Source organism: Mobula hypostoma, chromosome 12 (assembly GCF_963921235.1).
Source record: "Mobula hypostoma chromosome 12, sMobHyp1.1, whole genome shotgun sequence".
Lineage (NCBI taxonomy): Eukaryota > Metazoa > Chordata > Chondrichthyes > Myliobatiformes > Myliobatidae > Mobula > Mobula hypostoma.
In genome coordinates this window covers 64819938-64846288 of record NC_086108.1, presented here as the reverse complement: position 1 = coordinate 64846288, position 26351 = coordinate 64819938, and the positions used below count along the sequence as shown (strand labels likewise).

Genomic DNA, 26351 nt, shown 5'->3' with positions numbered 1-26351 from the left:
ACCTTTTAAAATGTCATTTTATAAACTGAAACAACATTTAACAATAAGCTGTCATTAGCTCAAATTTCACTAAATCATTTATTTGATTACACCAATCAACTGAGGGAGTTAAGACTGTCACAGCTGCTAATTCCCTGTATAAAAACATAAAAATATTTTTATTTGATGCTCTGGAAAGCCTCTTGGAGCAAGGACATCCCTGTTGAACCACAGATAAATCAATGGCAAACTTCCAAACAGTATATTTCTGTTGGACTCTTACTCCAAACCTCCACCTGCTGAAAATGAGCAATGCATCACGTATCTTTCTGCTGGCTGAGGACTTGTACTGATTAAACTGTGAATTCGCTAGGGTTGATACCAGTCTGCCTTGTAACTTCAAGAGATTTAATTTGAAAATGACTCCAATGCAGTTTCCTTCCCAGGAGATGAAATACTATGCCTGCCTGCTGTGCTCCACCTAGTGGCCCTATTGACTAAACTACCTTTTTTTACAGAGTCATATATGGGGTACATAAAGGTTAAAGCTTTTGACTGAAGATCAACCGTTAATGATTTGTGCACCATTATGCCATTGCTTTGTGTGCTGTATTTGCCTGGACTTTCAGCCTTTAAAATGAACTGGTTAACAAATGTACAAACCACACAAAAATATTGGTCCATCACATTACGGCTTCTCATGCAATTCTCTGAAATGTGAATTGCTACCTCATCGCCTGTTGTATGAAGTCTTCACAGATCATTTTCTCATTGCTTGAATTAGTATACTGCAAGGAAAACTGTTCATTTGAAGGATTACCAGTTCAACTCATAATCAAATTAAAAAAATGAAAGAAGTCTCACCAATTATCTTTAAAACTACAAGCTCAATGGGTCATGTCAAAAGCAAATTCAAGCACTTGATTTATTCTGGCTGAACTCTGCAGCCTATAGATTGGCAAAGGCCCCTTTCTATTATCATTGTCTCAGTGAAAGACAAATTCTAATCTGAACAATGAGAAATGCTACCATTAGCAAGTTGACATATGGGCAAATTAATGTGAATCTGAATTTAAACGTAACTGTGCAATCCACAAAGGCAAAAAAATCAAATTAACCTTTTTTTTTATCTGCAATGGGGTGAAGGAAAAAGACAGTCATTTATAATATCAGAGTTCATCTGATGTTTAGAATCCTCAATCCCATGTCATCAGACGTGATTGATCTTGTTACCTCACTATGTGTCATTTATTTTGGTCATTTTATTATCCTTTCTTTTTCCTCACTACCAAAGGAAACATCACCAACAGCAAGTAGATACAGGAAATGGTAAGAATAATCTAACAATGAAATAGTTCCAATAAGACTCTTTGGAAGAGACTTAATTGCTGGTTCAATCATTTAACCAAACACAATGAAAATATTTCTATTACAATGAGTTTTTCAATGCACAAAGTTCTCATCCACCCCTCCCTGCATCCTACAATAGGTGAAAAAGACACTTCCTATCTAGTAAAAGATGATTATATACTATAAAGAATTACTCTCTATAGGAAGAGTAGCTGGTGGTAGTTTAATACTGCAAGCTGAATGACTAGTCAAAATACTAATCATATCTATGCACATAAAAATAGGATTTTGGGAAAACACATGTACAGAGCCATTAAGCAAAAAAATAAGGTGCTCAATTAAGTTCCTATCCTTGACTTGTTTTTTTTTGATTAACCAAAATTAAGATGTGAAGAGGGAGTACGTTGGGCTGAAATGAGTTAAGCTGCAGCCAGGTTTCATTGTGAGTAGTCAGCAATCAGCTGTTAAAATTCCAGGGCACCTGGGACACCCGTGTATGCATAATGAGACACAGAAGCTGAAATGCCCTGAAGATCAGATGCCTGTGCACCTTACCCACCCCACTGCTGAATTCACCATTAAAGGGAGAGTCTGGATGCAGTTTGCATCCGGCCCCTCAGCTTTACCCCAGGAGGGAGTTCCAGCCCAAAGGCAACACTCTTCATTTGAATGAGTTCGCCAACCCTGTGGGAGAAGAAACATGCAGGTAAATGTTCAAATTATTTTACTTCATTTCCTTTCTAAGTACTAGGTAGTCTTTTCATGTACTTGTAATTCATTTTTTATTTTCATTTAATCTAATGTTACTTTTCATTAAAACGTTCAAATAGTTTTGGAATTTCTTTAACTATTAAAATCATTTAAAAACTGTTCAAAAGCTTGGCAGCAGTGAGCTGTCAAAGGCTGGAGCCAGGGTCCTCTGTTCTGTTGCCTGAGCGTTAGTTGATGGTGAGCCTTCTCCACCTTGTAGAAAGCCTCTGGCCCACTAGGTTCAGAAAAATTAAGCCCAGGTGGCAAGGATCACAAGCAGCAAGTCTTGGTAATGGACTGCATCCAAAATGATCCGGCCCATTAGCTTTGTTTTGTTTTTTTAACATTACTCGATATTTCAGAACACTCAACACAGACAAAACATCTGCTGAATGTTCTCCCTTCCTACGATTGCCCCTCTGCTTGTCGTATGCTTTCCATTTCCTCCAATCTTTCTACTTTTTGTCTTTAACCATTGCTGACTCCACATTTTTATTTGTCTCCTTTACAGTCTCTCACTCATTTTTCTGCATTTTTGTTCTCTCTTCCTTTAAATCTCACACCAAAATGTAAAATAAACAAAGGAAGGGGAATGAAGGAAGTATATAAAGTGAGCAAATTTATCATCATGTCAAGTTATAACTGGTCTGTATAGCTTAAGGTAATGGCTCAATGATAAGGTAAAATATGATATTACAACATGGGCACTTAATTTCTGAGATCAAGTACACTCTACAGCAAAGGAACTCAAAGCAAGTCACAATTGATGCTCTAATGAAGCCCACCTTTTACAAAATGGAACATGCATATTAATGAGATTTATTTGCTGTTTCTACTTTAAGAAGAATATGTTAAAGTCAAAAGCTTTAACGATAGAGTGCATTTTGTTACTCTATCTGACAACTCATTCAGTTGGATCATCCACATAGTGAAGATGTAAGGTCAGGTCAGACACTAGATATACTGCAGTAAATAATCCACATTCTTATACCTCAAAGCCTTGCCACCATTTTGAGAGAACAATTCAGGAAGGTGAATAGTCATTACTTGACTGGGTGAGCATGGTTCCAACTTCACCGAAGATGCTCAGAACTATCCAGGACAAAGAAGTCTGTTGGACTGAAATACCATCCACTCTCCTAACCATAAATTTCTCCTGCCACCACTGCACAAAGGCAGCAGCAGATAGAATTTGCAAAGTGCTCTGCTGTTATTTACCTTGTCTACTCTGACAGCATCTCCCAAGTTTACAACTTCTACCACCACGAAAAACAAGGCAGCAAGTACATAGGAACATCAATGGCCCCAGTTTCCCCTCCAAATTATACACCTACGTCGCTTAGAAATATAAGAATCATGGAATTCCCTCCTGAATAGTACTGAGAAAGTACATTCATCAAAAAGACTGCATGCAACAATTCATTAAAGCAGCTCCTCAACACCTTCTGAAGAACAGAGTTCAACAATAAATATTGGTCTTGGCAATAACACACACACCCCATAAAACTAATTAGTTATCAATCCCTTTGCTTTCCAGAAGTTTTCATTGTGTCCAATTAAACTATCAATTTGTCTAAACTTAAATGCATTTTGTATAAAACTCACCGCAAACTGCATTTGTGTAATATTTCATATTGTATTAATATACTTTCATTTTACAAAATTACAATCTATGAAATGACTGAATATTCACTAATGTAATCATTGAGAGATTAACTAAAATCATAACATCCCTACATTAAACACGAAATGTTAAGTAATTTCAGGATACAGAGTAATTAAGTTTTTAAAAAGTTCATACTTCTGGTGAAGCTATTAAGTTTTCCTTACCAGTTTTGATCTCAAGTAAATTTGGTAAGACCACACCAATAATGCATGCTCCTACAGCTGGAAATTCCATTTATGATTATAGATGGAAGTATTATTTTGAGATGCTCACTAATGAGGCTAATATGCATAACTGTCGAATTGTATGCCTCTGAGGATTAAACATCCCTCCACCCATCCATTTCCTGTGGGGAACCTTTCAAACTGAACACCAAGAATCTACATTTCTAAATATAGCTGCCCAGAGCACACACTCCCATCCAAATAGCATTTATTTTAATTATACTATGCAGTGGTCTTCCTACATTATTGTTTTAATATCTGGAAATGAAGCTGTCTACATTGAACAGTATCAAGAGTTCAATCCAATCCTTCACACTCATTATAATTTTGAAACCAATGGACTTTGCATTTTCAATTGTAAAAAGTCTCACAACTAATCAGAATGGTGTACTGTTTGTTACAATTGTATAATAAGAGGTAGTATACACATAGGTCTGGAAATTCATCCCTGACTTAAAGTGATGCCTCCCTGCAAACCAGTACCAGATTTGTGCTGGGCTTCAATTTTCTTAACTGCACAATGTGCAATTCATTGCAACTGAAAGAATCATTAGCCTTGACTGCACATAAAAACTTTGCATCATTCCAAGGCTGGGCAAGAAGTGCAAAATTAGGAATAATCTGATGGAAGCAGCACAAGGGCAGAGGGAGGCAGATCTAAGATAGCTTCTATCTTATTGCAACATGCACAAAATGCTGGAAAACACAGCAAGTCAGGCAGCATCTATGGAAGGGAATAAACTGTCGACATTTTGGGCTGAGACCTATGTTCCCTCTAAGCTGTGTGCGTGTGTGCGCGCACACACGTTTTTCAACCAGCGCACAAAGGAAATTAACGTGCGCACAAAAGGTTAGTTACCTAAAATAATGTAGTAATTAATAATTATACTTATTGAAAATAATCTTTTAGCTAAATGCTTCTGTTAACTAGTTAGTTGGTTTTTCAAATACCACAATGCACGTCACTAATTTATGTCACCTCACCTTTCCTGTTCCAGTTTATACAGCTGCATCACGGCAGCAGCCATCTTTGGCGGGCAGTGTTCATATCATAAAATTTACAAAGATCTATTTCAAATCCTGTAGATAGCTTAATAAGTTTTTATTGAAAAAGATCAGTCAAATAACCCTGTGGCTAAATACTGTCACAAGAAATTGATAAACATCACATACAAAGTAGCTTTACAGGTTTTAAGAGAGGTCTTTGATGAACTGGCTGCACAATGCAAGATTCTGCAAAAGAGTGGCCTGACACCGATTGATTCACATCATCTTGCATAAGGCAAAATTAACAAGATAAGAAAGCAGTATCTGGGAGACAATGTTTCAGGAGTGACAAAGTTAAAGTTTTGCTAAGCCAACAATGTGAAGAAAACGTCTCAGTGGATACAAATTCGCTGTTGACTTTTATAAATAGTCTTTGTGTTCATTTAGAAGAAAGGTTTTCTGAAGATGAGGTACAAGAGTGGTCAGCTTTTGATTTCGCCGCAATTGCAGATTGTGACTTCCCATTTGGCGATGAACAAGTTAATGCCTTATGTCTAAAATATCATGATTTTCTAGCTGAAAATACTGTAAATAGTTAGACAGTTTAATGATTTCAAATTTTCCATGCAACAAAAAATTAAATCCCAACTGATTTCAAACTTTGCTCAAATGGTGGCATTTGTACTTCAAAATCAACAGTTTTGCGACCTTGCACAGTTGATGGATGGACATTGGGGGAACCTTTCTTGCATCTAGTGCAGACTGTGAGCGAGGTTTTAGCCTAATGAATCAACTCAAAAACAAGCTGAGAAACCGTCTAGGTGAATGTCATTTGGATATGTTAATAAGAATCAAAAGCTATCATTTGGATGGAAGTTCTACTAGCCTAGATAGAGTTTACAAAGAATAGGTAAGTGCCAAAGACAGCAGAGAGAAAAAATAACTGAGTGACTTAAATATGTATGTTATTTTGTTGTTATTCTGTTCAGTTTTATGTCAAGTATTTTGTAAACCTACATAAACTGTGCCATGTGTGCATTCAGTGCCCACATACTTTTGTCACAGGAAAAAAATTTGCACAACATAATATTTTTGCGCACACTGACTACTAAAAATTAGAGGGAACATTGGCTGAGACCCTTCTTCAGAATCCCAAAACATGGACTGTTTATTCCCCTCCATAGATGCTACCTGACTTGCTGAATTTCTCCAGCATTTTGTGTGTGTTGCTGAAGATTTCCAGCATCTGCAGAATTTCTTGTGTTCAGTCATATTGGATTGGTTGTTAAGAAATGGATATGAATACTCTTCATCTTGCAGCATGGAAGGTAGGTTCATAAGGCAATGATCTTTGCAGTTACTTACCCTGCTTCCAAGAAAGGAGAAATTTCAAGTTCAAGTTTGTCATTCAACCATACATGAATATCCATGAATACAGCCAAACAAAACAGCCGTTACGCTGGGGCCAAACTTATGTTAATAGTCATACACAGCACAAGACACACAAATAGCACATATAAGACAACACCAATAAAATATTGTCCATATCACTGAATGTTGCAGCGGTCCATAGTCAAGTACAATACATCTTATTTTCTGCCAAGTGAACACTGGAGAGCAGCACTGAAGCCTACATGTACACCATGCCACAACACCTCTGACAGCGGGCACCAGCTCCGACACATCCTCCCTAGGTGGCTGAAAATAAGCAACACTGCAGCTTGAGGGCTAGACCTCCTCATGACCGAGGCTATGCAGTTCCCCCGCCATTCACCAACAAATCAGTATATCTGACTTGCAGTATTCCACGTTAACAATGTCGAGCTTGGTCTTACGATCACAAGAAAAGCGACCAAGATGATCAGTTGCCGTTAGACTGCACGCCTCCTTCGCACTGACTCCAACTTTCTAAAGCAGGCAGCAGCACGATCCGCACCAAATCCAGCTCCTTCAGTCTCCCTGCTAACGAGCAACTCACTGACGGAGTAGACCTGCAGTACGTTAGGTTTTTAATGTTCAGTAGGGTCTTGCGATCATAAAAAATACATTAAAAATAATAACACATTTGGTTGGCCCTCTAGATGCTGCTGCGTCTGAGTGTACCACCATTTTACCAGAACTTCCTGTGGAATTGGTCACCTGAAACGATTCTAGGGCATGTTGTTCCGGCAGAGACTTTGAGAACAGCCCAGTTATGGGCAGGACCTTCAACAAATGCTAGGAACAATCATCATCAACTAGTACAGGTCCGCTCCTGCATTCAACATTACACCACCAATGACTACCATATGTTTCACAGAGAATAAAATTCTTTAAATTTCAATAATAAACGCTATTAAAAATATACACAGTGCATGATTCCCCTTACATTCGTAGTGTCATTCAGTCAGTGCATTCAGAGTGTTACTTTACAGTACTGTACTACATTGGTAGAGTTAGCACAGTTTGTACTTATAACCTCCATTGTTTCTCATGTGGTCTCCTGGGATGATACAAACTGCAAGTGTTTGAGAGGCTTCTACACTGGACTTAACCCCTTAATATCTAGTAGCACAAGGACCTTGGACTACAGTTCTTCCTTACAAAGCCTTTGCATTGGTTGCACTAATCTTCAGAGTGCCCCTCATCAGGTATTCCTGCTGTCTGGAATGTGCCAGTTAGCAGCATTCCCTTATGGGCATCTCATTGAATTGGAAGACCAACAAGTTCAGGCAGACCTACATGTGTCTTTCACTAAGTTGATGATTTTCTAGCAGTATTGAGGTATGCAGAGTCAGAAGCAGAATCAGGTTTATTATCACTGTCTTATATGATATGATATTAATTATTTTGAGGCTGCAGTACAGCACAAAGACATACCATTACCAGAAATCACAAAATAAGTAAATAGTGCAGAAAAAGGGAATAATGAAGTATTCATGTGGATTCATGTTGTCTAGATACATCTCTGGTAACATCTCATAGATCAGGAAACTCTCAGGATGATCCGAGGGAGGCACTCTGCATCCTTCTCCAGACCTTCTTTGCACTTACACTATTTACAAAGGGATGGGTGACCTGTTCTTCCTCATTGTAGCCGTTACATGGGAAATATGTGTTAGAAGACAGATTACCACTCTACAGAAGGATTTGACAGGAACGGTCTCTCTCATCACTACCCAAATAAGATATTGATGCTTGCTGAGGTGTTCTGACAATGAACCATTCTTGCAATTGATTTGGTACCTGTTCTTACAGAATTGTGTCTCTGGCCCACAGTGCCTGCAGGATGTTTGGTGCTGACCACGGTCTGGTAAACTGTTCTTCTGAAAGAACAATTCCACGGAGGATCAATGCACAAAAGACTGGAACATTCCGTGGCAATGGAGCCAGGCCTATCCCTTGCAGCATGGATAGCACAGTAGTGTAGTGGCTTGTACAGTACCAGTGGCCCAGGTTCAAATCCTGCTACTGCCTGTAAGAAGTTTGTATGTTTCCCCCATGACCACATGGAATTCCTTTGGGTGCTCTGGTTTCTTCCCACAGTCCAAGACATACCAATTGGTAGGTTAGCTGGTCATTGTAAATTATCCCATGATTAGGCTAGGATTAAATCCAGAGATTGCTGGAAGGGTCTATTCCATGCTGTATCTCTGTATCTCAATAAATAGCATCTGTCCTTGATGCCTGTATATTTGAGTTCTAAGCACAGCCTGCTGCAGCCACACACAAAAATGTCCAGCAAGATTAAGGGTGCAGCTGGGTACACTTTTGACCTCAATGTCCAGGGATTTGTGTATTGCAACTCTTCTGACCTGTTCCACATTTCATTACCAGATAAACTGGTATATGTTTCAGGTGACTGCCAGGGCTGAGCAGCGAGAAGGTGCACACCTGCGCCAAGTACAACAGCACGGATTGGTCCAACCACCTTTCATCTGATGGCCATTTTCTTGCCTGCTATGGAGAGTGTGTGTAACTCTCACAGTTCCCATCTTTGTTTAAACTTGCCTGTCCGCTGCAGCCAAAGTCTGTTACACATCTCAGGTCTCCAAACTAGATCCACGACACCTTCAGGCAGTCGGACCTGACTGTGAAGGGAGAGTTGAGTCAGTTGAGCCAGTTGTCAAACAGCCTGGCCTTGAACTTCCTCTGATTGATCCAGGCCCTGGATGCCTACTTCTTATGTAGAATTACTGATTATTTCCAGAAAGTAATTTTCAGCACAGACATTTCCAGCTCATGGGCTAACAGGCCAGTACTGTGCTGTAATTTTTTTATGTTCTAAACCCCAATACTGTATTGTGCTGTACGGTGGAATATCGAAATCATTGTATTTATAATCATTTGAAATAAAATTAAAATAAATAAATTACATATCAGGAAAAAAAGTTAATTAGAACACTATTTTCAAGTTTCTACCTTACAATTTTAGTGTCAGACACAAATGAACAGAAAATCAACATAGTATAATATTATAAATCCAGTTTCCAGTGAAGACATGGCACCTTTAATACTCAGCTCATCAGTGACTGCAGGCAGGGAATCAGAAGCTTCTCTGAAAACTCCTTTCTAGAAAAGGGTTAAAACGTTAAAAACAAATGCTAATGCTCATTGAAAATAGCTCCTTATTGAATATGGCACCCTTTTCTTCACGTGCCATCAACTTTTTTCCTACCATGCAAACTATGTGTTTACACAAATGATGCCATGTTCATTGATGCCAAGTGATTTGTATAGCAATCTTAATAGAAACTAAGATGACTATCTTTTCCTCTTCAATCTAAGGACTTAATTCCTCAGTAGAAGGAAAAGCAACCTGCTGATATACATATATATAGTTTTCATGATTTGCACACAGCCCTATTGTCAAAATTACATAAATAAACTTTACCATACACATGATTTTTTTTTTGTTCTAAGTTTTGAATGGAATTTAATGCTTACGTCCAGCCTCTCTCAGGTTTTAAAGATGAGTACATCGCTCTTTGAAAGCTAATTTTAAAAGGATAGTTGTTCTTCTGCAGAATCCAGAAAAAAAAATACTGCTCCATGTCAAATTAATACATACCATTTTCTGGCTGGTCCTTGATATCCTCACTTGCCTGGCTAGGACTTTCAGACTGACCTGAATCTGAAAGACAGAAAATATAAGCCGACCTATTAGAATGGATCATGGAGACTACATTGCAGAAGCAGACCTTGTGTCAGACCAAGCTTCTTAGCAGGGGAGGGAACATTGAAACTAATTCCTGCTCTTTCCCCACATTATTTTGTGTTTTCCTTTTTCATGTGCTTATTTCCATAGTCATAGACAACTGATTATGTTTAGGGCTATTTACGCGATGCGCTCTACAATCTCAAGCATTTTGGTCAGGAAAGGGTTCCTTAGAAAAATCTCAGGGAGATAGAAAGTCAAATCAGAACAAGGGAATGGCATCAAATACATTCTCTTTTCTAAACAGCAATAAAATCATGGAGGTTTTTATTATTGTTGATGATTTTGATTGACTGTAAACCTTGCACTGCAGAGTGCACAGCAGCTCAAGGCATTGAAGCACTGCAGCTTGTATTCCAGTGGATTCTCAAACCTCAATGAGTTGTTGACCCAGGGAGTAAGCCGTAGCCTACTTTCATACATTCTAGTGAGTAACAGCTCAAATGGAAATCATTTAGCCTAGAATTCCTTTGGTGCCTGCAAAGACACATTAAATGGTTACTGGATAGCATGCTGATAACTGTTTTGAGTTATGGATGCTTATATAGTGGCCTTAGATGAGATAAGGTCTTCCCCTTGGGTGCTGTGCTAGCGTGGAGAATCCATACTGCTGTGTACTAGCTGGTCATTGCTGAGGTTGGCGGGATGGGGGAGGTTAGGGGGAGGTTAAGGAGAGGATCAGCTGAAGCGTACTGGCAAGTGTTAGTTGGAGTGATATTGGGCATTGGGTGATTTACTGAGTAAGTAAATGAATCACAAGGAATGGCAGGAGTGATCAGTGGTAGCCTGGTCTGATGTCTGTAAGGTAGGAAGGGGACAATCTGGTCAGGTGACTGGTTAGAGGTGAGGAAGTCCAGTCTGATAAATGCTTTAGGAATGAGACAATGGTCAGCGGTCAGTGACATTGTGGTGATTGTAACACGTGATCCAAAGGAAGGCTAGTAAATAATAGAGATTATTTAAAGAAATAATCTGGAATCAAATTTCAGCATCAGACTGGAATCTGTGCCAGAAGTTTTCCTTTGAGGTTCCCAGAAACAGCCCTCAGTGTTACTTGGCATACACATATAGAACCTTGGAATAAATATTATGGACTTTGTTAGCCCAAAGGCAAGCCCAGGACTTGTATCCACAATTTATCTTCTATTGATGGCATTCATACTTCTACGCAATTATGCCAAGGCTACTTAAAGGGAATATTTTTACTTAGCTAGTTGGAATTTTGTATCCAACCAAAGCTTATTAAAGTTAGAAGATGCATTTGCTTCTTTTTGTAACCTAATTATTGTCTGATCCTTTTGCATTCAAGGGTTCCAAAAACCAATCCAAATGAGTGATAATGAATCTATTTCTATACCAATTATATATTGGTACTATTGTGGGATTGGTCTTCATAAAACCTTGCAAAACCTCAGATCTCTAAGGACTGCCAATACCTAAACCACAAGACCATTTGCTGCTCCATCCCAACAACACCTACTTTACACAGGAAGACAAGTCCATCCTTTGGGCAAATGTTTTCCCTTTGAGCACATGGTTCTCAGGGAAAATGACAACATATATATAGTATACATAGCTCCGTTCTTTAAACCAGTTACAGGCAATGACTACCTCAGCAGCACCTTCAAACCTATCACCACAATTAACCAATATAACAGCAGCAGACTCATTAAGAACATCACCCCTGCAACTTCACCTCCGAGTCAAACACCACTCTGAGTTCCAGCAATGTTTCTGTCCTTCATTAACACAAGATCTACACTTTAGAACTTCCTACCCATCAGTTTGACGGGAGTACCTTCACACTATGGACTGCAGTGGTTCACTAATAAGAATGGTCCTGACAGTAATGCCTATAAACTTCAAATAGACTTTTTTAACATCTCTGAATTTACTCTACCAGCTGCCAGCTCTGGTAATCTTCAATAATTATTATGAACTCATATGGGAGAATTCTCTACTGCACATAGAGCTTTGAAATATTGCCTTCTCTTATTCCATATTAGTAGAACAAAAACAATACGTATCTTCAGAAGGCCAACAAACATATGATTATCTAAAGGAAGCAGCAGTAACTTTGCTATATAGATATACATTTCAACTTAGAAAGCAGAGCTTTGGAAGTAGAGTTCCCAGTTCCAAAAGTCAAATCACAATGATAACTGTGGTTCAGGAGCATTGACATCAGAATGTTGTTAACACAAGTAAAGAATGGCTAGAGGAAATCCACTGCATACATTCACAACATACTTCCAGACGTGTCTTTCAATTTGCAGAATTCCTTCAGTCCACATCGGCCCAATTGAATGCTGCAACATCAACATGGTGAGGAAGAACTTCTAGAGAAATTGGCACCATTTGGGATGACTTTTAAGAACGTTGCAGTAGATGTTCCCCATAAGATATTTTCTCAGGGCTTCCAAGAACTGTTGGAAATAATTATGCTTAGAAAAGCACTCAATAGTATTACAGTACCTTGGAAAATTTACTGCAAATTCCCATGGACTGCAAGAGTGAGTAAAGGTGTTGTAATGTCTTGAGACCAGACAGTAAACTTACTTCTTCAATTCCTTTAAAATGGGAAGCTTAGATATAGACTTGGGATCCTTACTGCAGCAAATGCCAGGCAGCCCAATGCTTCAGGACTATGGCACTGCTGAGGCAAAACTCATCACATATCCTCCAAAGTTCATCAAGAATCATTCAGTCTGTACCAATATTCAACATCATCTGATTTGGGATGAAATTTCACTGTACAAACGGAATTAACAAGAAATCTGCCCATGTGTTTCTTGATGTGCAATCTTACTACAATTAAAAAGATAAAGAAAACTTGGTATCAGTCACTGGCCTTATGCTATCATAAAATGCTTTCTTACTTATCTAAAAGATGTTCCCTGCAGTGGCCTGAAAGGTTTCTGTTGTATTACAGATTAATGGTGTAGTGACCTTGGCAGCTATGCAAAGACATTTTTCAGTCTGTGAATCTTTACAAAAGTGTGCTAGTTATAAATGGAACAACTTGACAATGATCTTTAAAGTGGAAAGCAATTTTTCTAATATGCGTAGGTAAAAGTGATGCAGTTTGTAAACAAGAATCTTTCAGCATCAATGACTCCACCTGAGACATTTTTCCAATCTGAAAATGTAGGCCCTGAAAATCTGTAAACTGTGTGTTTATGGAACTTGTGTGTAGACAGGATAGATGAGAGCAAGATTAACATGAATAGCCGCGCTACTCTAAGGCATCATTTGGTAGCTCATGCTTGCTTATATTAAGTGGGGAGGTTCTGGGTGTAACTTCAGGCTGAAGTTAAACAAAGCTCAAAGCTTTATTGTGAGATTCAGAGGGACATAACACTGGTTCCTGCAGGAGGGTTAAATTCAAAACCACTGCATCAGATCATCAGCAAATGGGTTGACTGTGTTCTTCACACAAAATGAAATTGCTGAACAAGCACTATCAACTATTAAATTGGAGCTAGAGTGCAGTTCTATCACCAGCTCCTGATCTGCAAAGGCATGGTTGCCTTGTCAGAGACAGAGCATCAAGGAATCAGCTTAGATATCTTGCTGAATTATTTACCGATTATTGTGAAAGCAATATAAATATCTGCAAACTCAGAATACCTTGTGCCAAGAGATACACGCACTCATGCTACAAATTTTAAGGAAAATAAATTCTTGTTATGAATCATTATAATATTTCAAATTGTAGAGTATAACATATGCCTCTCGTGTCACATTCAGACCACAGGTCTAATCAGCCTTCCTGCAGTTACCACCCTTGTAGCTCGCAAGATGCACTCTATCCCATCCCACTGCTTGCTACAGTATGTCAGCTGCCACAGAAGTGACAAAGATACAGTTCTGATAGGCACAGGTCTGTCACTATACACTTGAATACCAATTAGCATAGGTACACTGTATCCCTATATAACTTAAGGTTACTGTACTGGTGGGTTAAAGATTTTTTTATAACACTGTGTTTCAGTACTTTATAATATAATGCTACAATAATATAATAATACTGTATACTATGTAATACTAAATGATAGTAATAATCGGCAAAAGTCTCTTACTTAAATTACAGCATTGGCAAGCATTGAACCATCATTGTATAACCCTGGTTACCATATTGCTGAGAACAGCTGGATTACAGTACTGGTCAGCAAAGGTCATTTACTTCATAACATTTGGATGTAGAACTGGTGGACAGAGATCCATTTTTGTATAGCACTAGACTACAATTCTTGTGGGCACAGATCTATCATTGTTTAACACTGAGCTAGAGTACTCAATGGCAAAGGTATATTTATAAAACTCAGATATGGTATTTGTGGGCAGAGATCTGTCACTGTATAACACGTACTACAATACTAGTGGGCTGCAGTACTGGTGGACACAGATCTATCACCACATAATATGACGCTCCTGGAAGTCACAAGTTAATCATTGTCTAACTGCTAGTCACTGTTTAGTAATACTGTTGGGCACAGTTTAAGAGTGTGCAACACAGATGGGGGTACTAGTGGGGAGTGCAAGTCTCTCACTGGCAACTGCAAATTCAAAGTGCCCTATTTAAGAACTGGGATAGGCACAATGGGTTATAAAATTCTTTGAATTATCATCCATGTCACAGTCTGCCTACTCGGTTCTACACCTGTTAGAGACAGACTCCCAAATAAAGCTGATGTACAAAACACAGTGGTGAACAGGCAGGAAAGGCATCTGACTTCCTGACTTTAAGGAGTGAGAAATATTTGCCCTCTGAGAGGAAGCTGTCAACAGTTAGCTTTAAAACAAATTACTTCATTTTTCTGACTTGCTCAGATATTGAATCCAGAGTTTATCTCAGATTGTACAGTTTACACTGGTTTCTGGGGTTCAATGGGGTCTTAATGACCGGTCCAGTCAGAACGAAGCCATTCTAGTGAAAAACCCTTTTTCTTCACCTATCACAGGGAGATCCAAAGCATGATCAGTTGTACTGTTGATATTGGAACACAAAGTACTACAGCTGCTAGAAGTCCGATCTAGGAAATATTCAGCAACTCTGGTGGAGAAAGAATAGTTAACATTTTGGGTTGAAGACCTTTCAGTAATGATGCTCGGTCAATGACGTGAAATGCTAAATCTGCTTCTCTGCCCAAATATTCTGCCTGACTTTCAGAGTATAAACACAATTTTCTGTACGGTGCAGCGTCAAGGAGGGAGTGAGTGGAGGAGCAAGAAAGTAGTGAATGGAAGAATAATAAAGGCAAGAACAGGGGAGTGAGAGGAGGGAGTAGGGGAGCATGAGGGTGTACAGAGAGCAAAGGAGGGTGAATGAGTGGTGAAGTGAGGAAGGAATGAATGGGCACAGGAACAATGAGGAACATGTGGGGCAGTGAGGGGCTGGAAGGAGGGACTGAGGGGAACAGTGAGTTGAGGAGGGAGTAAAAAGTGAATGACTGGAAGAGCAAATAGGGAGCGACTGAGGCTGTGAGGAGGTGGGTAGGACAGTGAGATGGGAGTGAATGGAACAGGGAAATCAGTAATGACAGAGTGAGTGAGGCTGTGTGGGAGAAATCTGTGGAGTGGTGAGGGGGAAATGAACAGTACGTCATATGCATTTTTAAATAATAATTGCAAGTATCAATGCTTGGCTGTATTCAGTTAATGTTAAAATATGTTTCTTATACGTGGCCCTTCAGTGCTGCCTCGATTGTAAATATGGCCCAATCTGCAAAGAAGTGGTAAATTGCTGGTAGCGTCAGTTCTGGAAGTGATTTCACTCCAAACTGGAGTTCTTCTCAAGCAAGCAGCTCTTCAGAGATGGGCAAGATGAAACTAGCTCTGCTGACTCTGCCTGCTTGGAGGTTAAACAAACAAAGGGAGTAGCACTCCTACAAACCAGCTTTGTGGAGCACGTCAAATTAAGCAGAAAAATGTTAAGTAATTTCCTGGCAGACATCTGCTCTATATGGACTTAGCAATCTCGTTAACCCAGTCAAGTTATGAGCACTCCTCACCTGAATGCCCTTCCTCGTTCTAACATGACATCTGTATAAATCACCATCCATCCTCCCTGTTAAATCTATGAACGCTGCATCATTGTACTTATAAGGTTACTTTTTGTCTCTTCAGGGCTGAGAGCGATTTGGTCTCATCCCAGTTCTGTGGGTTCTGAGTTGAGAGAAGAGTCCAATATAAAACTGCAGACTCTGCCTGCCACAGGTGGAGCACATGCTGCTTTCCAGAGTGGGTGGGAAAACTGTTTGGGAGATCCTGCACTTCATCTTCTGCATTAACGTGGCATCCATATTCTCTTACCATAGAGACTTGAGGTGCTTTACCTGACATCCATCTCCAGTTCAATGGTCATGGGTTAGAGATTCCATTGAACAAGTGAGGAAGTTACATTTTCCCCCACATAGACTTTGAGAATGCCCTTGAAATATTTCCTCTGACCTGAAAACCTTTGGAACCTTGATAAGATTGTTCATACAGAAGCCTGGGGTCAGGCTGGTGGATGATGTGGCCTGCTCACTGGAGCTAGTTCAGTATAATCAGATTTTTGATGCTGGGGATGTTGGCCTGGGAGAGGACACAAACATAAGTTTGTCTAATCTGACAATGGATTTGGGGGATGCCAGAGGCAAAGTTAGGAGAACCTCACTTCTGGGTTGTGAGATGCAGATAAGTCTCTACCAAAGGAGGTGTAGGGCATCCCTTCTCTCCGCTAGCCTGCAGGTCACACTTGGCAAGGTGTAGCACCTGTTTAGCACCCCCCCATCCCGCCCCGATCAGGGTTAAGTGAAGCTATGGGATCAGGTGGTGGATGGTCGTATTAGCAGCTGGTGCATATCACAACTCCTGGTTATGCGACCACTACACCAGGCAGACGATCTTTGAAAAGTATTAATAATGTCTGGGGTCACCTGTGTTGTAAAGATACTGCACAGAAGAAAGCAATGGTAAAACACTACTGGAGAAAGTCTTGCCAAGAACAATCATGGTCATGCATAGAGAAGACAGTAAGTACAATAGCATGACGGGGGTCTTCCCCATGGGCTGATTAAAGGTAGGTGGAAGACCATGATCATACGACACGACACATAATGATGATGACCACAGTTTGTTCAAATCACTACTGCTCAGGAGAACAAATGTGTCAGATTTGAGGTATTGATCTTCAAGTAATTTTTTCTATATTTGGACAAAGGTTGCCCTAGTCCACTGGAGTCAGTAGTGAATTTTTAAATTGATGTCTTACTTGACTGTGTGGTCACTCCCAAGACGTAGAACATGTTACCCACATTTATAGAGCCTTGTGAACAGTGATTGTCTGGCAATGGTAGTATGTGACATGAAAGAGTCTTCCATATGGTCAGTGCAAGGCCAACCCTTTTGTATGTTTTGGAACCTTTTGGTATGCTTCAGTGAAGGAGTCAATGATGACTTGGCTGCTCAGTGTATGTATCTACAAGTATTGTCTGTGTACTGTAATTCAACTACTGAAGCTAAAGCAGAGGCAACAAAGATTGAACAACTCCTCATTCTGTACAGCAACACCAATCCAGTAGGGAGTTTGTTGGAGGTGAGATGCAGTATTAGTGCAATGCTAGTATCTTGCTTTATCCCATCTTTAGAGTCTGCCCAAAATCAAAAAAATTATGAATTACAATCTAGGTCTATACTGTATACATAATCTGATGCATACATTCTAATAAAGCTTACACTGTTAACTGGCACCGTGCAAAAACTGAATCATTTGTGGTTAAAATTTCAACATCTGATCATATCTAAATTTGTAGTTGTAGCTGGGGGAAGCTTAACCTTTGAGGGAGTTTTAAACCACTTACAATTAGCTTTGTGGTTTGTGTAAAAAGACATGCAATGATTAATGACAGATAAAGTGTGCCTAAATAGCAGTTCTGTTAACATGATCCTAATATTTATTCCAAACCATCTGAAACCATATCCAGAGCAATATCTTCTTCATAGATTACTTTTTCACTTTTTGAGCAGCTAATACACATAAAGTTTGGGTTATTAGCCTTAAGATGTGGACTTAAATCTGCATATTTATTAGGGTGCTCAGTTAGTCTATTTTAATAGTGGTTATGCTAGATTCAGCTACAGTATCAAAGGGCATACAAATTGTCTGGGGATTAGAACCGTTCCAGAGTGTGTATCCCCAAGTAGGCTGAGAAATAGATTAATAGATTTAATACAGCTGTGCTTAAAAAAAGGTTTCAAAATACTGTAAGTTTGTCAAAAATTGTTCTGTTCTCAAAAAATAAACCTTCACTTTAAATTGCATAAGATGCAATTCAACAACCAATTATATCAATTTATCCATAAAAATCTTTAATATTAATATTTTATTCAGACATTCTATGCAATCACAGCTAAAACTGCATGAAATATGTTCCACCAGCTTTCCTTGTCATAAGTTGTGTAAGAAGAAGAAACTGAGAAACATGATGCAGCATTTATCATGAAATAGAATCTGTTTGCAGAGTTAGTGACTTTGCAAACTAAATCATTGTTTTTCTGCATAATACTGAGATGATGGTCCTTGCCAACCTCGAGTAATCATAATCCCTTTCAAACTTCTTATTTTGTCAGTCCACAGAAACTATTTTTTATTGCAACTGTCTTTCAGTTTCTCCAGACAAAAGTTAGAGCGAGACCACCAGACTGGTGAAGGATATGGGAATCACACTGTAAATCTTATGGGAAATCTGTGGGATATTACAGGTTTAAAATGTTAGAAATGTAAGAATTAAAATAGACAAATGATAGGCTACACATTTTTATTGAGAATGTCATTTAGTAAAATGGGGAAAATACATTCACTCCAATGGGAATCTCATCAGTATTCGGCATCAGCCTCACATCCCTCGTCTCTCATCATGTTGCCTCAGCCTTATTTCCAGACAAAAATAAACACTTTAAGACTTTACTTGTTTGTATTCCCCTCAGCAGTGTGCTACGCATCAGCAGCTAAAAACAAAGAAACTTTTAGCTGCTCAGACACAGTGCAGAAGCGCCTTGAACAACGAACCAGGGGAGAACATTCACAAAGCCTGACAGTCCGTTCAATGCGAACTTCAGGGCCATAATGCAATCCAAGTCCCTGCACTAATTAAATATGCATTTGCACAGCTCGATCGATGCAAGTCATGGATCGGGTGACACACCTGCGCATCTTGGGCCGAAAGCTCCCAGAGAAAACACAACTGCCTCCTTTATCTTTTCTCATAGGCTCTCGATTTCTTCACCCAGATAACTAATTTAATTCTCTCACCCTTCAGCGAAACTGGATTAGGAAAGTCAATATTTTCTTTGTACTCTGATGGTGGATATTGTGCTTTTTATTCAGTTTTGACCTTTCGACAAAGACAAGACAATGGCATTAGTTCCTACAGTAAGCTGATGCTGCAAGTCTCACAGGGAAGTAAAATACAACAGAAAACAGAAACCCTGCAGGCCTCCCCAGATAGTGTCCCCTTCCTTGGGGAAGGTTAATAAATATAGAAGAGGTAAACTGTACCAATCTAAAAGCAATAAAGTGGGTCTTATTATACCCAGATTGAACTCCGCTTTATCAGCAAAAATATTTGGAATGATGTCACCGTAAAATGTAGAACCACAGTTGATTGGTGGTGTAGAAGTTAATCAGCAGCAAATAAGATTGAAACAGCCCTTGCTTTTTAAAACACAGGTTAGTTGTACACAAAATTAGTATCTGGCTATGCAGTGCAATGTTAAATATCCTCAAAACTGCATAGCCAGATACTAATTTTGTGTACAACTAACCTGTGTTTTAAAAAGCAAGGGCTGTTTCAATCTTATTTGCTGCTGATTAACTTCTACACCACCAATCCCATCTCCATCCCTGTAGAACTAGTAGAACTTTAAAGCATTTAGATTTTCTATGCCGAAAAGAAAGCATAGAATCCAGACACAACGAAATGCACAAGCCAAAGTCCAAAAATAAGAGTCACAAATTTTAAGGCAGCAACATATTGAATGCGAGATGAGTTTTGTTTGCATTATTGATATATGCATAGGACAATTGAAAATCAATAACATTTTATTTCCAGGAAAAAGTCATTTGCAGGTAATATTCAGAAATTCCTCTAATTTATGAAATTCATACGACCAGATGACTGCATTGTAAGAGGGTTTTGTGTTCAATTTGTCTGTTAAAATCTCTCCTCAACAAAATCTGCTTAGATTTCACCCCAAGCTACAGTTAAGTATTTTAACTAGTCTCGATGCACTTGGGCAAGGGCATACCAGCTCTTAATTTCCATCCTGTGACCCTTGTTGAAAAGAATTTAAAAGCAAAACTCAGCTATGATATTTCCTACTGTCAGACAGCTGGTCAATTCTTGCTATGCAAATTTGCACATGATGCTTGACCACTTGGTTGACATGGTGGATTGCAATTGCAGCAGAAGTTAGAAATGGAGGGAAAAACCATCTAAAGTAGAGGATTTTTTTTTTGACATAGCATCGCAATTAATCTGCACAGCTTTTGGCACATATTTGATCAAAATGGCAGAAGGATGTGCATTTCTAGTAGAGTATGCAAACAGAACTGAAAATGAAAACATTTGTGGGCTGGGCATTTTAAAGATAACAAGGTGATCCTGATTTAGCACAGGAATTAGACAAGTTGGCAATAAGCTTGGTCAACTGACAAAATTGTGCAGTGGCAATGACCCTCAGAAACTTTGTAAGGACTGGCTGAGTCTTTAATCCTCATAAAAATCAAAGCAAAATCCTGCCTTTGCATGTTCAAACAACTATTAAGTTGTCAATGATTCTTAAAGATTTCTTCTGCTTAGATATGATCTTCATTGCCTCCCCCTTTTGCACTAACATCCTGTTCTTTCTCAGGTGAAATCATTTAATTGAACTCATTATTAGGTTCTAATACACTACACTTTAATCATGCTGAATGTCATTTTAATAGGGGCAGTTAGTTGCTCATCACCTTATATAATGTAATTTGATGTTTTTCCATTTAGTAACAATTACAGTGAAAAAAGTGTTTTTAAAAAAGTTCCAGGCAATTATTCCCACAAAAGCTGAATGGAAAAACAGACATATATTTATGGTGTGTTTTATTACTGACTTCTGACTGAAGACCAAAAATGGCTCCTAATCGTGCTTTGCTTAATCGTCAGATAAAAAAAATTAAGCCAGGCCCAACTCCTGATAATTAACCGACAATCTACGTGGACACCAGGAGAGAACTGAGATCAGTTATAATGGTTCAGGGACAGGGCAGTTTGCTGTACACTTTTATTGATGAAAAATGGCCACTTGGGTGCAGTATCAGAGAATATCACTAACTAATGTATCTTTGTTTGCACTACTCCTCACAGATAGACAAACAAGATGATAAAATCACATAATGTTGTAACGATCTTGGATATAGAGCACTTCTAATCTGTCACATTCCCTTTATGGGTGTGATACCTTCTGAAGTTTGCTATCCTTCACAGCGAGTGCAGAAACATAAAATACTATGAAGTGTAGAGGTACATTGTGAATAAACAATTAGTGCGGCTACATTGATTTTAACTAGGGTAGGGGGCAGCACTCCTTTAAAAGATTAGAAGTGCACTCAGCTATTGCAAGTAATCATGTAGACAAAGGAATTTATACTCTTAAGAGGTGCAAGCTAAACCATAAAGTCATAAGTAATCATGAAAAAAATTTGGTGCGATTCTGGGTGGCTGATAGTGGACAGCACAGCATTAGAATTGGGGTTATAATTACATTCATTACAACATCATTGCAAGTAATCCTTCACTTTTCAAATTAATAACTTTGCCTGCAATTACTGCAGGATCTTCTGAAATCAAAAAAGAAATGTTACTGGAGACTTGAATAAACTTCAACGAAGTAAAATGAGATTGGCAACTTTTCTCCCTCGTATCTGCAGTATTCTGGTGGTCAAGATTGTTACATTAGATTTACAGTTTAGTGATTAGGCTGCTATGTGAATGGGCTAAAGAATGCACAGGAATAGTTACAGACACTGTTAGACAGACACCACACTCTGCTAAAAGTTACAGGATGAACTAGTTAAGCAGCGCAAAGCAAAGAAGTGTAGGCATTCTAACATTGTCAGATTTGATTTCAAATACTGTAGCTCCCATATAAAAATAGATGAGCGATTATGCAGAGATTATTCCTTTCTGAACAAATTGCATTTAACACTTATCTCTTAGCATTAAGCCTACATAACTGCAGATGTGATTTTTTAATTAACATATTAAATAATCCCTGCCGTACATGCTATATTACAATACGTTTTTGGCTAGCTGGCATAGTTATGGGATTTTTCTATCAATCACATCAAGACCAAACTTGGAACAATGCTGCCTCATATAGTAATTTAAGAAAAGGAATCTTCAAAGTTCTACAAAATGAAATCCAATTGATTGATTTGTCAACAGTCCTCAGTGCCATTACCTTGACATTCACCATTTTTTCCTTCATGTTGTAATTGTTTGGAAATACATATACAGTGGGTTCCAGTTAATTGGGTCATCAGTTAATCAGGGCCACCACTTATTTGGGACAACTCTTAAACTAATCAAGAAAATAGGTTTCTCCTCGTTTATTTTGAATACTGTACTGCTTAATTGGGACAGGAGACTGTTGCAGAACAGTTTCTAACTAGCATCAGTTGTGTGCGCTTATGTTAAAAAAGCAGTAATAGTTGCCAAGAAATTAGCAATAAGACAATTCAGAACTGATTTGCTCACTGTGGTTTCAAGCATTCAGGCTTGAAAATGCCAGAAACAGCCAGAAGTGAAAATGAAACAATTTCACTACTTCAAGTTAGGAACCATGAAGAAGTTGAAAGTATCAACAATCATGAATGTTACCTTTGGTCCCCAGAAGACACTCAACTCTCATATGTGGCTCCAAGCAGCTGTTTGCCTGGGACAATGGCCACTCCTCGGTATACGGCTTTGACAGGCGGGCTCAATCAGGTGAGCGTAGCTGGTAGGTTTCGTACCCCTGTGAGATAGGTACACTGTCCTATCATGCACAGCCAGCTCCACTGGACTGTGCGGACGAGATCTACAGCGAAATCTAATGGTCAGGAAGGCAGCTCAGCAAAGCTCCATGAAAAGTGAAAGGCATGATGAGGAACTGGTCATCCACTGCAACCAAGGAAGTTGTGACTATCACTGGACCTAGACTTCCGAGGTCCAGAGAGTGTAACTGCCCCAGTGCAATGTCCTCTCCACTTTAAAAACTCTCCCACAGAGGTTTCCTGTCATCGTTGAATAGGAGGGACAATCACCACTAGTATTGATAATGTTTTAATTTGCTCATTGTTTCATTTAAATACATAATTTGTTACTCAGGTAGATGGTAGTTTGTCTTTTTTTTATACCTTTTTAACTATTTCCATGAAACGTTGGCAAATTGGGGCAGCTGTTTAATTGGGCCAAAATGTGCCACAGTTAAATGGAATTCACAGTATCTTTAACCTATTTTTTTCTCCAGTTGTTTTTTGAATACCCCATTTTTCCCTTCAAAAACAAGTCATAGATTTCCCTTCCAAGCTACCAAAATTTTACAAAATCTAAAATTCATGACTTCACATTATTTCCAAAGTTTATTTATCCGGTTTAACATAAAAGTAACGTCAGATTTTGTGGATATACTTCCTTCCTTCACTTCACTTGTCAATTTGTTTTGTACTTTCTCTCTAAAGTTTTCAGCTCTATCTCATGTTCTTTCCAACCAGTTCTAAAGTTCTCCTTAGTGTCCAAGGAATTCTGTCATTATAACCATGAATTAAAACTGGTTGGTGTGTTAACCCTTCAACTTTAACATAATACTCACTGTACTTCAAATAAACCAGATTTTCTCTCTATAAAGCAAGATATTTGAGCAAGGGTCAGTGAAAAATACATCCTGTACAAATAATCCACTGATTGTTTTGCAAAAATATTGCTATAACCTGATTATTGGTTTCCTGTGATTAAGGGTAATCTGAGAGACAAAATAAGCCACAAGCGTAATGAAAAAGATACATCATCTGTCGATATTTGTCAAACTTTGGCCCACATACTGTACCTAGCTGATCAAGACACCCTTGCAATTTTTGATAACCTTCACTGACTATGATACTTCTTATTTTAGTATCAAATGCAAATTGATGAATTATGCCTTGTACTTTCACATTCAAATCATTTACATAAATAACACATAGAAGAAGACCCAGAATTTTTACACTTAAAAACACATTTTTGATAGATCTGTATATTTTCAGCTTCCCTCCTCTCCTTCTGCTTCTTCTCTGAGTTAGTTCAGTTGCAGAAATCGTACTGTGTATGACAATTGGTGGAAGAGGGAGTAAGAGGCAGGAGGGAAGAACAGTTAACAGGAAGGGAAATCAGCTCAGGATAGACAGGGAGCAAATTTCCTAGCTAAATCTCAACAAGTATTACCTCATGTGACAGATTACATGAACCTTGAAAGAATGCTTTCTCAATCTGAGATCTGCTGCAGCCACTAATGCAATCTGAGATGAACGTAAGAATGTCAATGCCCATGGCTATCAAGGTGTCTGCAGGAATGATCACTAATCTTTTAAAGTTCGAGCTGTTCACTGGTTTTCACAGTTCTTGCTCCATGTTGGGGAAAGAAGATCATGAAATTTCTCTCTTCAAAAGAAGCTGACGATATTTAGGTTCCCATTGCTGGAAGAGGGGCTGAGAGATAGTGGGGGGGGGGGCGTCATATGATATAAGAAATGTGAGGCTGTAGGCTTTTTATGAGGACATCATACCACAATGGCCAAGTAGCACCCAGTCCAATTGACCATGTAGACTCAACAGGGAAAAGTGTCTAAATTGGGGCACTTGTCTACAGAGCAGCCAAGAAACATCAAATGGTTAACAAAATTATTCTTCAGATTGTTCTACACACCCCTATAATAACGTCTGGTTATATCCAGTCCTGTGGGCAAACCAGATCCAAGAGAAGGGGCAGTACAGTTGGCTACAGGTGAGAGGAAGATGCCATTGCACTCATTTCAGAATATATCGTATCCAATGTCCATCACCACAAGAGGCTTGGTAGCACCTGTACTGACTGGCTGAGTCCTAAAGAACATGGCTGCTAGAATGGGCCTTTGGTGGGTACTGGTATTGGTGTATTATTGCCCCACGTATCATGATACAGTGAAAGCATGCCTTAACACTGTCATACAGATCAAATCATTACACTGTGCATTGAGGTAGAACAAGGTTAAACAACAATGCAGGATGAAGTGTAACAGCTGCAGTAGTGAATGAAACAATGTGAGTGCTAATCATACTTGACCTTATCCTCACCTATTGCTCTGAAGCATTTGCAAGCATGCTGTACCAAAAATGTCAAATGGAAAACCTACTGTATGTAAGCTTTCTCCTGACCATTACAATAACCAATTTGATTTAACAGTCATGTTTGCAAAAAGCAACGGTCCACTGACAATGGGGCCAAACAATATATCAGCTGTAGTCCCCAAGTCCCATATTCCAGAAACAATGTCTAATCATACTACCTCTAGCCAGTCTGATTGAGTACACTTACAACATCAGAATTTACCCAACCATGTGGAAAATTCCTCCAGCTATGTAAGGTTCACACAAAGCAGGACAAATCCAATGGAGTTAATTAGGCTCAATCAGTCCACTTTCAATCCTCAGCAAGGTGATGGAATATCTCATCATGAGAACTATCAAATGGCACTTCCTCATCAACAATCTGTGCATCAATGTCCAGTTTAGATTTTGAAAAGTAAACTCAAACGTCAGATTTCATTACACCTTGCATAAGACAGAGATGAATTCCTAGGCAAGGTGAGAGTGATAGCCTTTGACATCACGAGGCAAAGGACGATGCTCATGGCTGCTGGAGCTTAACTATCTCAGGCCTGCTCCCGGCCACATCGTATTATCACTGGTTAATCTGTTCAGTACCTTACAATATTTAATATTAATGCACTTTAGTTGGGTATTTATGAGTGATTCATCTGTACATTTTATCCTTACCTTCATAAATTACCTCGTGTTACGTGTACTACTCTGCTTTGCACTCTGATTCCAGGAAACATTGTCTCATTTCTATTTACATTGTATGGTTATATGTGTTATATACACGGATGTAGTCAATA

The 26351-nt window shown here is 38.9% G+C and overlaps 1 protein-coding gene across 7 annotated transcripts in view; it reads right to left on the bottom strand.

Moving 5' to 3' along the window:
- Nucleotides 1–26351, bottom strand: part of nfia (nuclear factor I/A) — a 580788-nt gene that overhangs the window by 275999 nt on the left and 278438 nt on the right. For 6 of the 7 annotated variants that reach the window (XM_063064289.1, XM_063064294.1, XM_063064287.1 and 3 more), the window contains exon 3: nt 10007–10069. The exons of the other annotated variant lie outside the window; for it this stretch is intronic. In XM_063064289.1, the coding sequence (XP_062920359.1) occupies nt 10007–10069 (63 nt within the window). The remainder of the gene's footprint in view (nt 1–10006; nt 10070–26351) is intronic. 7 annotated transcript variants of the gene reach the window in all.